Here is a 14973-nt window from a genome sequence, read left to right as displayed (position 1 = left end):
GCTGATTTACAGTATGTAATGATATCAATTGGTTTCATGTTTTTGGACCCTACTTGAATTGCACGTTTTGGGTAATTTAATAACTCCATATAAATAATCTACTGAGGATTTAAAGAGCACAACAACATTACATTTAAAATTTATTTTCAAGTTATTGTTACTTCATTCTGTTATTTACTTACACAAATACATCAATTAACAATCTAAAAACCAATAGCAACACAAAAACAGGAAAAATAATTTTAACCAAAAATGACACATTCAAATAACTCATGCACGCAATCAAAATAATAAGTAAAACACTGATGAATCTGACCCCTTCCCAGAATCTGAATCCTGCACAATCCCCCTCTCAAACAGAATCAGATCTTCCTAAAAATGTTCCCTAAACCAACATCCAGCTCTGAAAGCAGCAGAGTAATCTACATATACTGCATTTTATTTAAATGTCACTTGAACATGACCTCAAATGCATCTTTTTGTGTGTTCATTTAAGAACAACAAATAAGTGGTGCTGAATGGGGCTGTGGTTTCTGTATGGTTTCACTGTGACTATGCTGAATATGGCTCACAGTGATACAACCCATTACAAAAAAACATTTTTTATTCTCACACTACAGTACATTCTATACAAACCACATCACCTCAACATTATTACTATTAGTACACTGCCAAAAGTCATTTCTTACTACAGGATTATTTTTTCTTCTCTGAAGAAACAATTTCTTCCCTGAAGATTCGTGGGCCAAGAATTTTTTTCTTGGTGAATTCTTGGCTCCAGAAATGTATTCTCATTGTAACATACCATGGGGCACGGGAACAGGGGACCCAGTTGCGGTGTGTGGTAGAGGTGGTCAGACAGGCGTGGGTCAGATACCGGTTTCAGAAATGTAGACTGAATGAACGGGAGCTGGGAAAGGTGACTGGAAAAGGGTGATGGCGACATCTAGTTGAGAACTGGGGATGTGTTTTGAACTGTGACACTCATCCCATGGTTACGTCAAGTCAGAATTTACTTGCAACAAGAAATTATTTATTGTGCCTAAAAATTATTCCAATGAAACCAGTTACCTGATTTCTTGAACAAAAGATTGGTTTCTTCTATCAAGAGAGAACGTTCTTGCAACAATACATTTCTTGTGTTCAGAAATAATTCAAATGACTTTTCTTCCTGAAAAACAGTGCTTTCTTAAAACGTTATTTTAGAAATACTTTCTTAACTAAGTGCAAAAGACAAATCAAATGAACAAAATTAAGGATGCAAAACAAACACACAAAAACATCAATGGGATGTTGTATTACATTGCAGATTTCATTTATTGATCTATCAAAATACACGTTAGATAATGTACAAACTGGAGCAGCATCACACTATTGTTCAAGCCAGTTGGAGTAAATGCTCCTGCAGAAGAGAGATCTGGCAGAATCTGAAGAGCCTTCCTCGTCTTCTCTAAAGCAAAGAACAAACCTGTTACTCCAGAGTTAATAATATTCATTTTAAATAAGTGGCATGCATGATAATTGTCATTGTTGACTTTTAAGCACATCTGTGAAACAAGATGGCACAATGTTACACTGCCAGACGATTTCACAATATGCACTGACATATCTTTATTGAAATTACCTAAATTCATATTTTGTATTTGGGGTGTTCCCTATTGTAAAGTACAAGATAAGTCCTCTGATGCAGTTTGTGTGAGCAGAGGACAAAGTTAATTCAACTTAAGGCTTATTTTATACGAGACATATTACACAAAACATTGTATCTATATCATTGAGTTTTTAATCTGTAATAGGATTAATACCAATACGTTTACATGTCGTTATGGAGTCCTGAGTTTGACCTGAATGTGTTACTTCTAATATCATTTTATGAAACAGTATTCAAATACACAATTTGTACATATAATTAGTTAACTCACAACAACAATAAAACAATATTATATAAAAAATACTTTCACGAAATACCGAAATGAATAGGTTAATGACCCCTGTGTTATCTAATTATCTGTTAGTGTTTCAACATGTACATCCATCAGTAGTGTATAAGGAAACTTTAAATATAATTATTTTTCTCACGTTGATTTACCTTTCTTTGTTGCGTTTTAAGAGTGTAAAATATGTTTTGTGTTTCTGCTATTTGTACTGACATCTTTAAACATCCTTTCCTTTTATTTTGAACCCCTTGTTACATTTACAAACAAAATTAATAATTCTGATTTTGAGATTTGATTTGGATCCACTAGGACTGAAATTATTATTATTATTATTATTATTATTATTATTATTATTATTATATATTTTTCCTCAGCAGATGACCTTACCAAGAGCGACTTACAGATTAAATATACACATTAATATGAATAGTAGTATTAGTACTAGTATGCTGTTTATTATGTCAATACTGTGTGCTTTAAATGTCCATTCATTCATACACTAAGGGCTGGAAAACCTGCACATGATAGCGGATATATTTTCAAGTTTAGTAGAAGCAAAGTTGCCACTGAGGACAGGTTTGTGATTCCCTATTAACAGGTGGGTTAAAGCTTTGATATAATCCCAGCCCAAGACTACAATGCACATGTGTACATTGAGATCAATACAGTACAGAATTAAAAAAATATTTGTCCTGATTACAGAGGTTACAGTGTTTCAGATATGAAAGCATCTGGATGCTCATTTTAAACAGCTCCCATAGGTCACCATGCAGGAGGTTTTTGTCAGGCGGTTTATCACTGTGATTACGATACTAGTGGTGGTTATTATCTCCACAGTGATAAACCCCTGTACAAAAACCCCTTGCCAGAGGCACAGACAGTACAGAGAAATCCCACTGACCACACAGCATGTATTCAAGAGCTTCAAATTCTGCTCCTCCGGTGAAACACAAGAACTTGAATTGGCTATATTAAAGAGGGCAGAACTGGGTCACACCTGTCATGAGAGGTGTCTGATGAGCTCAATTATTCCCAATTATTGTTTGGTTTTCGCTATTTATTATTTTAATTATTATGTGTGGGTTTTGTACTTGATTTCTTATTTTATTACTTTGTTTAATTATCTTGTTTGGCTTTTTTCACTAATTGTTTGAATTTTCACATGTGCTTTTCACTACATTTTCACGAGTTTCTCATCATTTCTCAATCACTCCTGATTTAAACAGTGTCTTTCCCAGCCAACACACAACGTTGTGACAACATTATTTGTTAACAGGGTTTCCTTCCTCCAACCGCAGCGCCCTTCCACCTGTTTCCACTCAATGACTACAATATTCCCTGATTTATAACGACTGGTCTGAAAGCACATCCAAAGACATAGGAGACCGTAATCTAAGTATTGTATTGCTTCCCCCTATTCCCTGCTGCGCTTCACTCTCCAGTCAAAAGCACATGCCAAAGAGAGAGAATCAGATACCCAAAAGGTTCCTATTGATCATTTGCTGTTACTTACCTTTCCAGAGACAAGGTCCCTCTTTGGAAGCGATGTCTTGGAGTCTGGATTGGTCCAGCCTGGGGAGAGAGGCACGCTGTAAAGGAGGGTGAGAAAAAGGACGTGTACCGTGTATCTGTCGTCATGCAGATTTTGTCCTGAGCTCTCTTTTGTCTCCTGTTGTGGTCATTGGCTGTGCTATGGGTAAGAGCCCAAGGAGGAAAGAGGAGAGAGCTGTGAAGAGGGACCAGGATTGATAGTTAATGTAATGTATCACAATGCTGGTGCTTATAGGTTTATTGGAACATTAGAGATTCCATAGTTGAAGTGTGTTTTTTGCATGCCGGGATGTAATCAGGAAGTGGATTTAGTAAAAACGTGACACTGAAGTTCAGACATGCGTCTCATGTGTATGTTTAGTTAATACATCACAGTTAACGAATAGGACTTGGACACTGTTCATTTTTGAGTGAAGGAACTCAGGACTATGAAGTGTTTTCAATTATCATTTTCTTGTTTTTTGCTACTAATTTTGATATTCTGTCTTGTTGCTGTGTTTGTATTTTATAGAACTGTAGGTTAATTAAGTGATTTTAATATTTACAATTAATCTGTTGTGCGCAGCAGACTTCAGGTCCTGCTGCACACCTTTTTGCTCCCTGTTTATCAAATAAACCCATTTGCCTATATAGTGTCCATGATGCATCATCTGAGATCTTGCCGAACCTGCAGGAGGAAAGGTGTGATATTGAGGTTCCCCGCATTGTAAACTAATCTGGGGTGGCATTGTCAATCTGTGGATCAGTGTTCACACATCCCCCATACCACTGCCATACACCATGTGACACATATGCTTGCAAATGTTTTGTCCCAGAAGTCTGCACAGGGAGTTTGTGTTGTGCATAGCAGATTTTAGATATTAGTTTGCAAAAGACAGGGAACCATTCGCCCCATCATGCTCGTTTGATCTAGGGTTGGCAAAGCTCTGTGTTTGCTGGCTCTGGCTCTGGCTCTGGCTCCGGAGTGGCTCCAGAGGTTCAGCCCCAGCCCCAGCTCCAGCTCCAGAGCGGCTCCGGTGTGGCTCCACACTGCTGCTCCAGCTCTGGCTGCTTTAACCAGCTCCAGAGCCACAAAAAACAGTGCAAACTAGTGTTAGACGCAATAACAAATATGATAGTGAGTTTATCATTTTAAGTTTGCTTTTTCAATGGAAGTACAATTGTATTATTTTAGTACCTGAATGGCCTCCGTAGTGAGAGAGGAGAAGGGAATGCTGGGAAGAGGGTAGAGCAGAGAGAAGGAGGAAGGAGTGTGAAGCGAGCAACATTAGTGGCTTCCGGTGGTAACATAAACTTCCGGTGAAGTTAATATTTTTATAAAATAAAAGTGAGTCCGTTATCTTACCATCAATCTGCTTTTACAGTAATAGAAGAGCTGCACAGTTTTCCTTCACACTCTTAAAGAGTCCTTTCAGACCAGGAGAGACACGACTTCGAGCAGAGAAGCGACTTCTAGAAGCTTTTTGTTGATGATTATTATTACGATTATAATAATTTAACATATGTTTACATTGACTTTCTATTTTTTCTATTTATATAGATTAACATTGTTTTTCTATTGGGTAATTGCACTTTCTATCAGGTAAATATTTAAATATGACATGTTAAGATTGTGGCAATGATGTATGATGATGATTATAAATATTATTGATAATTGTATGTTGCTGTTGATAAAATAACGGTGGAATGTGTAAAATAAAGACATATATTTGTATTGATGTAACGTGTTATAGCCTGCAACTTTCGGAACTTAAAAAAGTGCAGATATAGATACATAACGAGTGTAAATGTATTGTAAATATCTATATTCCTATCGATATTCCGCGCGTGCCTGCATTTTAGAATATGCAAGATATTTAGGCAAATTGTTAGATAATTAAGTGTGAAGGTTGTGCAAAACTCCCGTCAGTCATGTTGTTTAAAACCATTAACAATATTAAGATAGTGAAAACACCCAACCTTGTTTATATAAACTGACGTTCGGTTGCAAAGTGCATTTAAAATCATCTTACCCATTTATCAGGTGGTCTGTATGATATAGATTTTCACAAATAATTGTAAAACAAAGGTTGGGAAAGAATTCACAATTGGTCCTCTTCTTGTGAAAGTTGGTTTGAAGACTCCCCCTTGTGCTATGCAGTTTAAAAAACTTATAAAGCAATTAAAAATATGAAGTGGTTTGTGTTTCATTATACATTATTGTTGAGGTTGGGAATGACATATGTACACTCACCTAAAGGATTATTAGGAACACCTGTTCAATTTCTCATGAATGCAATTATCTAATCAACCAATCACATGGCAGTTGCTTCAATGCATTTAGGGGTGTGGTCCTGGTCAAGACAATCTCCTGAACTCCAAACTGAATGTCTGAATGGCAAAGAAAGGTGATTTAAGCAATTTTGAGCGTGGCATGGTTGTTGGTGCCAGACGGGCCGGTCTGAGTATTTCACAATCTGCTCAGTTACTGGGATTTTCACGCACAACCATTTCTAGGGTTTACAAAGAATGGTGTGAAAAGGGAAAAACATCCAGGATGCAGCAGTCCTGTGGGCAAAAATGCCTTGTTGATGCTAGAGGTCAGAGGAGAATGGGCCGACTGATTCAAGCTGATAGAAGAGCAACTTTGACTGAAATAACCACTCGTTACAACCGAGGTATGCAGCAAAGCATTTGTGAAGCCACAGCACGTACAACCTTGAGGCGGATGGGCTACAGCAGCAGAAGACCCCACCGGGTACCACTCATCTCCACTACAAATAGGAAAAAGAGGCTACAATTTGCACAAGCTCACCAAAATTGGACAGTTGAAGACTGGAAAAATGTTGCCTGGTCTGATGAGTCTCGATTTCTGTTGAGACATTCAGATGGTAGAGTCAGAATTTGGCGTAAACAGAATGAGAACATGGATCCATCATGCCTTGTTACCACTGTGCAGGCTGGTGGTGGTGGTGTAATGGTGTGGGGGATGTTTTCTTGGCACACTTTAGGCCCCTTAGTGCCAATTGGGCATCGTTTAAATGCCACGGCCTACCTGAGCATTGTTTCTGACCATGTCCATCCCTTTATGACCACCATGTACCCATCCTCTCATGGCTACTTCCAGCAGGATAATGCACCATGTCACAAAGGTCGAATCATTTCAAATTGGTTTCTTGAACATGACAATCAGTTCACTGTACTAAACTGGCCCCCACAGTCACCAGATCTCAACCCAATAGAGCATCTTTGGAATATGGTGGAACGGGAGCTTCGTGCCCTGGATGTGCATCCCACAAATCTCCATCAACTGCAAGATGCTATCCTATCAATATGGGCCAACATTTCTAAAGAATGCTTTCAGCACCTTGTTGAATCAATGCCACGTAGAATTAAGGCAGTTCTGAAGGCGAAAGGGGGTCAAACACAGTATTAGTATGGTGTTCCTAATAATCCTTTAGGTGAGTGTATATACCCCATAGGCAGGAATGGCAGGTCTTTTATTCTGAAACAACAAGAGCCTTCTAGCTGTTTTGCTTACCGGAAGTAGAACTCTTATTGTTGCTTAAAGTTGCTGCTTCACATGCGGGGTCTCGCTACACGATGTCTACAGTCCGAGCCGATTGTGTGCACAGTGCGCAGCTCACACTTAACCACTATTTTGCACTGAATTGATGTGTTTTGCGTCGTGAAGCAGCGCGCACAACTGGGCACTACAGTACAGACACGCACTGACTGATCTGACATCCCAAATCTCGCAGAAACACAGTGATCCGCACCGGGATTTTAAATTACCTGCGCCGAAACAACCCTTGGCATTTGAAGTATTTTAATAAATACGTATGAAAATCGTATTGTCCTGTCATGTTTATTCTTCTGTTTCTTTTCTCTTCTTCATCAGCTCTGAGTGCCGATCCGTGGTGAGTCAGGCTCAAAATCGTGTAGTGTGACCCCGGCATTAGACGGAGCGAGTCCGACATCTTTCTTATTTTCTTATTCAGTTTTGTGTGATAATATCAGCTGTCGCTAATGCATTTCATTCCTGAGTGCCAAAGCGTCTGTACAACCCTGTGTTCCTGCCTGCTTTATCGCCCAGACTACTGACACAAAGAACGAGAGCTAACCCACGGCCTTACACTAGGATGCGATCATTCTTTATATCGTTTCCTTTTTTACTTATTTTATGCAACTTACTGTTTAACAAAACCAAAACATGCGTAACAAACATCTGTTTAACCATTCAAACATGAAAAAGTAGGACATTGTAAAGATGTCTGTGGCAATTAGGGTTGCCAGCCGGCCACTATTTTAGTGGACTGTCCGGTAATTTTATACTACATGACCAACAGTATGTGGACACCCCTTCTACTTAGTGGATTTGGCTATTTCAGCCACACCCATTGCTGACAGTTGTATACAGTGGCTCTCAAAAGTATTCACCCCCCTTAGACTTTTCCACATTTCATTGTGTTACAACATGAAATCAGCATTGATTTAATCAGGAGTTTTTGCCACTGATCAAAACAGAAAATGTCCATAATATCAAAGTGAAAAATATAATCTGAGAATTATCTAAATGAATTGCAAATACAAAACAGACAATAATTGAATGCGTAAGTAATCACCCCCTTCAGTGAATATTTGGCCAAACTGCCTGGAAGCAACGTCAGCACAAGACTAAGATCACAATGCACAATAGCAAGTGTTGGCTGGAGTGGTGTAAAACCTTCCTTCTCCCTTCACTGTTTTCCTTTGTCACTCTTTCAATTAACATTCCTCCACACTCTTGTGCACTCCTGTTCCTTTCCTCTGCTCTCATTGGTCCTACTCCTGCCTTTCTAGATTATGCTTCCCTTTATAAACCCCTCACTGCCCTCACTCAGGGTGAAGTGTTGTCAGTTCAACCTGCGCCTTGCGCCTTTGTTCTTCCTAGCTCTTTGTCTCCAGTCTCGCTCGCTCCCTCCCAGTCCTCTCTCGTTTGTTCCCAGTCCTGTCTCTGTCTCTCTCTCTCGCTCCCAGTCCTAGTCCTGTCTCTCTTTCGACCTCCATGATCTAGACCATAGCCTGTGTCCCCGACCACGTCCTTGATTAGTCCTTGTGTCCGGTCTGCCAACTCTACAAAGACTGCACCTGGGTCCTAACTCCCTTGCCCTGCAGTCCACCCCTGAGAGATTGTGACAGGGCCCCTTAGTTCCACTGAAGGGAAATCTTTATGCTACAGCATATAATGACATCCTAGACGATATTGCACTTCCAACTTTTAGGCAGCAGTTTGGGGAGACCTTTTCCTGTTCCTTTGCAATGCCCCTCTGCAAAAAGCGAGGTCCTCCCAAAATGTTTTTTCAAGATTGGTGAGGAAGAACTCCACTGGCCTGCACAGAGCCCAGCTCTCAACCCCATCGAACACCTTTGGGATGAATTGGAACGCCGACTGTGAGCCAGGCCTGATTGCCCAACATCAGTGCCCGACCTCAATAATGATCTTGTAGTTGAATGGAAGCAAATCCCCTCAACATTGATCCAACTTCTAGTGGAAAGAGTGGAGGCTGTTATTGCATCAAAGGGGGGACCAACTCCACTTTAATGTTAATCATTTTGGAATGAGATGTTCGACGAGCAGGTGTCCACAACCTTTTGGCCATAGAGTGTATGTACTTTGACCCCTTGCCCAGGATTCCTGGAAGCTGTCCGGTTAGTTTAAGTACTGTAATCATTGGATATGTAATTGAAAATATTATCAGTGTACAATTTGCCAGCACCCCCTCTCGGTTGACATTTTGCCATTTTGCCATTTTGGTTTATGAGAGATGTGCCCTGAGATTATATAATCACTTCTTGAACAGAGTGAGAAAGTGAAGGTGTCATAATTACAATTAATAAAATATAATGTATTATGTACTAATAGCTGGAGTGAGAACTGATCATGTTTTATAACCCCAAACACACAACTATACCTATGAAGTTATACATTTTGTTAATTTAAAACTGTACTTTTTGTTCACGTGTGTAATTAAATTTGAGTAGGGAGCTAAAAGAGGTCCAGTAAAAACATCACGGCATGCTTTAATACACTGCAGGGCACTGAGTCTTCTATATCAGTTTCACTTGTTTGCTGATGTAATACATGATTTTTCTTGCTCCAAGGGTTATATGTAATACAGGAGAAAAAAAATGTTTTACTCTGCATTGGGACAGGTATTGGGGAATGATACAGATATTATAATAAACGGTGTGGAAGGCTTTTTTATGATTATTTTTTATTTGATGGATTTCAAAAGGACAAAGTGAATCTAAATATGATTACTCCAACTCAAAAAGGATTATTTTCACATGAGCTGTTTATAATTGGAGAGACAAAAGATGTACACAAGCAAAAGTTAGAGGTTCTTGCAATTGCAAATAGTAAATCTTGTAAATTACAGTGTGGGTTTGAGTACTGAGGAAAGGGAACACAAGTCACTGTAACAAATGGTACGAGTACACACTTATTTACTTTCTAAACTTTCATGGTAGATTTTATTCAAATAAACTTTAATTTAAGAGTGAAAAAGTGTTCCTTATCTATTAAAAAGAAAAACAATTCTCCATCTGTAAAACTTAGGCTTTTGATCTCCAGGACTAAAAATATAAAAGTTTGAAGTGAAACTACACTGTAAACAATTTATATCTGTGGTCGACACTGAAGAGTACTGTTCACTTTCAAGCCTCCTAAAGGAATTTTATCGCATTTTGAATCTTGTGCTTTAGACGTAATCCTTTTTGACAGAAGCAAAGGGGACACTTAACATGAAGACTACTCATATTCCAGTTATGAGATGTGCAGTGTTTTTGTGTGAGTGCATTTCATAGTGATATGGGCTGGGGTGGCACAGTGATACATAATTGTACAAAAACCTCCTCTAATATATATCCATGTTTACCTTCAAGCTCCACATCCCTACACTGGATGTCTTTTGTGACCATAAAGTAGCCAACTAAAAATTGCTTTCCATTCAATTGTAAAGGAACAGTGCTATGTGCCAATATAAAGTAAGCTTTAAAGTCCTTTTATATGACTATTTGAGGTTTTGGTTCAGTTGTTGCAGTAACTGTATCACTGTGATGATGCTTTTGACAACTGGGGGAAAAGAACCCAAGTGACTGTGACAACTGGTAAGAACTTGAACAAAAATCATGTGTACTTTCTTTCTTTCTTTCTTCTTTCTTCGTATTTATTCATAATTAGCATTAATGAATTTGCCTTACATTTCAGCAAACCCTGTTAATACAAATTGAGGGTATAGATCAGAGAAGAAATTAAAGTGAAAATGATTTATTTTGTTTTTTAGAAGCCAATATATACAAAATATATGCATATAAAAATGTATCTCTGGGTCTATTTGAGCTGAGGGTTTGTTAACTAGTTACATATTTACATATAAACAAGTAAAAAGTGAGTTCATATCTGTATGGCTTTACATTCCCAAGAAATATCAACAAAACAGAAATGAGCTAAAATTGTTCTTCACATACATTTTAGTTGTTCATCTTATTTGTTTATTATTTGAATTATAATCGTTAAAATGTAAATTATTTTGGAATAAACTACTTTGTGGTGCCACAAACAGCCATACATTCACACTGAGCCTGTTCAGGGCTGATAGGAGTGCAGAGTTTTTGTTTGAGTGTGAACCACAGTGCTATAACTGGGGTGACACAATGATTTATGGGCACACAATAACCTTTGTCATCACACAGCTGTGTTAATATTCGGTCTGGATTTTACTGGCATAAAAAGTAACAAAATTAAACTTAACCAGGCAAGAAACAGGGTTATGTGCCTCTGAGACAAACACCTTTATAAAGTTGTTGTATTTATCATGTGGCTTTCTAAGGTGTGTTTGTGTACAGCGGATGCAGTAACTGTGTCATTGTGATGCTGCTTTTGACTACTGGGGGAAAGGAACCCAAGTTACTGTGACAACTGGTAAGAATTCTATTTCTGCTTTATCTTCACAACACTACTGTTTAAAAAAGGTTAAATTGGAAAAGTGGGCTTTGACTGGTTCATGTAAACTGAAGTTGTAATTGCAAGCATACCTGTTCCTAAATCCACTTTGAGTAAGTGCATTGTATGAGCATAAATGTGTTGTGACATTGAATGAATTACAGTTTTGTAAGAATATAATGTAAAAATACATTCACAGAATGGAACATAGTATCTGTATGAGGATTTTTCATTGTGGGGGGTTCAGCATAGTGATTGCTGCCAGAACAAAAACCTTCCCATCAGCACATTAGTATTTTTCTGCGATTGTGGCTTTCCTCCATCTGTCATCAGACTGACAGTAAAATGAACAAGAACTATGATTCAGAGGAACTGTACAAATTAATCATCAGCACAGGTTATATTCTTTTCACATGACTTTACTATAATCATGTTGTACTGTCCTGTGGAGTAGTTTTTGTACAGTCCAGTACAGCAGTTGTATCTCTGTGGTTGGTTTGACTACTGGGGGAAAGGAACACAAGTCACAGTCACACATGGTAAGGGATATTTGTCTTTTGTTACCCTTTTTAATTTACTTTAACTCTTTTCTGAAGAGTTCTGATGGTCACCAGTAAAGTGACATCATTACCTTTTAGCAAAAGTCTAAAGGTTAATGTTAACTCAAATGTTTTATATACAAAATGCATGCTGACAATGATATTAATGCAATGTTTAAAATCTGCCATTTAAAATGGTTCAATCTTCTAAAGCAGTTTGCAGCCTTTTTATCAAAATGCTAAATTCTGTATATAATCTTGCATATAGCCAATCACTACATATACTTCTTTCTTGCTTGCTTGAAATTCACATTTCTTTTATGTAGGAAATGTGCCTTAACCGTGACAAACTATTTTACAGATGAATAAATACTTGTCTAATAATAACTATATATATATATATAGGATAAGTGATTAAGAAAAATCTTCCGATTGGAGAAATAATTTGCTGTTGAATCGATACAATTGGTTTAAAAAATACTTTTTTTTTTAATGTACTTAGATTGTACGAACTAATGCATGACATTAATGGCTTTGATCTTTTCTAAATGTAATCAGTGTAATTGACTTACATATAACATGTATCAAACACATACAATGATACTTGTAAGTTATGATTAGTGTAAGCTCCTTGATATTTTCCATTTAGTTATGTAACTAAAGATGTAACTAAACTTACATGTAAGTAATACTTTAATAAACATATCTGGGGAAAATGTATTTGAAGTTATAGGTGTAGACCAAATCAATGCTTCGGGTACGCTCAATTTAAAAACATAGTATGGTGGGTTTGCATTAGGTAGTAGGAAAAATTGTTTATTAAACACAAATATTTTTTTTAATTGTAATTTGCAAATGTTTCAAAGTTTATAGTTTTTTTGTTCATGAACCATAGAGTAATTATGAGAGCAGTATTCTGATTAGTGTATTCACTCACATCAAAATGTGTTGACTGTTATATATTTTTAATGTTGATTTTAATTAAGGAATTGATTGATTAATTAATGTATTTATGTTGCTTTCCTTCATAGATGGTTTTATACATGTTTCTTTTATGGACTTTTTTTAAAACAACATCTTTAACAAAAAAGTATTTTCAATTTAGTTATTACCTGAAAAAATTAGTTTTACCAATAAATATATGCCTTTTTTGCATTATATTTTACATAATCATTAGTTAGAAATTACTAATCTACAGAACATTTTATAACATAACATGTATTTGTGATAAACTTATTACCTGAAGATATAATACTTTTGAGTAACATGTCGATGTTTGCAAGTTTGGAAAAGAAAAAGATGACACTCAAATACAATTCTCGGAATAACAGCTCAGTGTAATATTTTATTTTTCTTCGGCACAGCAAAAAAATACCTAAAATACCAAAAGTTGCATTTTGTTTTATTTTTAATTTTATGTAAAAGTACCTGTTTTGGGCAATTACGGGGTGCTTGCTTGCATGTAAGTTTAAAACAGTTTGGAAGTTATTTGGAATAATCTTTCCTTTCTTATAAAAAGCATAATTTTAGGGTAAACAATATGTGTTAATTTTTATTTATTTTTTATCTTCCAAAACAACAACAAGGTTTTTGATCAGAGTATTAAACATTTTAGAAACCAAGCTTTCTTTTCAACTAAATTGGTCTTTTTTTGTTTGCTTTTTAAAGAAAACAGATAACAATACATGTCAATGTTGTGTTGCTTATTTCTTGTGGTATAGCTCCAGAAGTGGCACCACATGTCTATGTCCTGCTACCTTGTGAAGAAGATCTGGAGACAGCTGGTAAAGTCACCATTGGTTGCCTTGCTAAAGAATTCAGTCCTTCATTTGCCACCATGACTTGGTACAAAAATGTCTCAGAAATCACTGCTGACATAGTGATGTACCCCTCTGCGGAACTAAACTCAAGATACAACCAGGTGAGCACGATCACTGTGTCAGAGAGTGAAAGGCAAGAGGACACCAGTTATACCTGCAAGGCCAGCACGAGTGCACAGTCAATGGCAACATCAAGTCCTCAAAAATTCCCCAAAGGTAAGTTGCATATTAATGCCATTAAATGTTCACTTACAGATTGTTTGGTTTTGTATTTATGTGCCATCTTGTTATTTTACATTCTTGTGAGTCCAATTTCATAACTATGTATATGTATTATTATTATTATTATTATTGCATTTTTTATTGTATTGTTTAAAAAAGCATTATCCTCTGGGTTTTTGGTTAGATTTTAATTGGCTTATAACCCACTGGGGAAAGTACTCAATTCTTCAATGGGCTTTAAAATAATGAAGTATACAGTATTTGTACAGACACAATTATTTTTATTTCTGTATGTGGTGTATCATGTATGTTAGTGATCAATATCTAAAGTATTTCTTTTGTTTTCCAGGAATTCCTCCACAAGTTTCCATTCTCCCTCTGTCAAAGCAACAAACAGATACCTTAATCCTAGTTTGTGTTGTCTCTGAGTACTATCCCAAAACAGTGAATATATCATGGACTCGTGATGACACTTCTGTGACAACAGGTTTCAGCACAATGGCTCCTGTTCAAAATCCATCAAACAGTTTATTCTGGACAATGAGCCATCTCTCAGTCACCACTGATTCCTGGAATAAAAACAATGTGTTCAGCTGTATAGTAGAACACAAAGCAAGCACAACCAGAAAGCAAACCAGTAAAGCCCAAGGTAAATATTAAAATGTATACATTTACTTCAGTTGAACCCGACCTTTTCATGTTTTCAGACTTTCAGGGTATCAGTTTTAAAATAATCTGTTCTTCATGATTTCAAACATTTGATGTAATTTGGCACTGTGTTTAGGGTCATTATCATAATGAAATGGACATGTACAAAACATAAACATCTGTGTGTGTGTGTGTGTGTGTGTGTAACTGAGATTAATGTGAGGGTTAGTCTCAGTCTGTGTTGAAGCATTAATTGAGAAGGTAGTCATAAAGAATATTTGGCTGAATAA

General features: G+C 36.9%; 1 protein-coding gene and 1 long non-coding RNA gene across 2 annotated transcripts in view; one reads left to right on the top strand and one right to left on the bottom strand.

The window, feature by feature from the left end:
• The window catches only part of LOC136768771 (immunoglobulin gamma-1 heavy chain), a 28001-nt gene that overhangs the window by 8977 nt on the left and 4051 nt on the right, over positions 1–14973 (top strand). Inside the window, exons 3-5 of the mRNA XM_066723134.1 lie at positions 11943–11993; positions 13715–14029; positions 14385–14684. Of these exons, the coding sequence (XP_066579231.1) occupies positions 11943–11993; positions 13715–14029; positions 14385–14684 (666 nt within the window). The remainder of the gene's footprint in view (positions 1–11942; positions 11994–13714; positions 14030–14384; positions 14685–14973) is intronic.
• LOC136768772 (uncharacterized) lies at positions 1292–4736 on the bottom strand. The gene is made up of 3 exons (XR_010822034.1): positions 4666–4736; positions 3451–3509; positions 1292–1450 (listed from the first exon to the last, which is right to left on the bottom strand). It is a non-coding gene; the product is annotated as an uncharacterized LOC136768772 (long non-coding RNA).

This window comes from Amia ocellicauda, chromosome 14 (assembly GCF_036373705.1).
Source record: "Amia ocellicauda isolate fAmiCal2 chromosome 14, fAmiCal2.hap1, whole genome shotgun sequence".
In the NCBI taxonomy this organism is placed as follows: Eukaryota; Metazoa; Chordata; class Actinopteri; order Amiiformes; family Amiidae; genus Amia; species Amia ocellicauda.
Note: the sequence above shows the minus strand (reverse complement) of the source record. Positions and strands in the feature narration are given on the sequence as shown.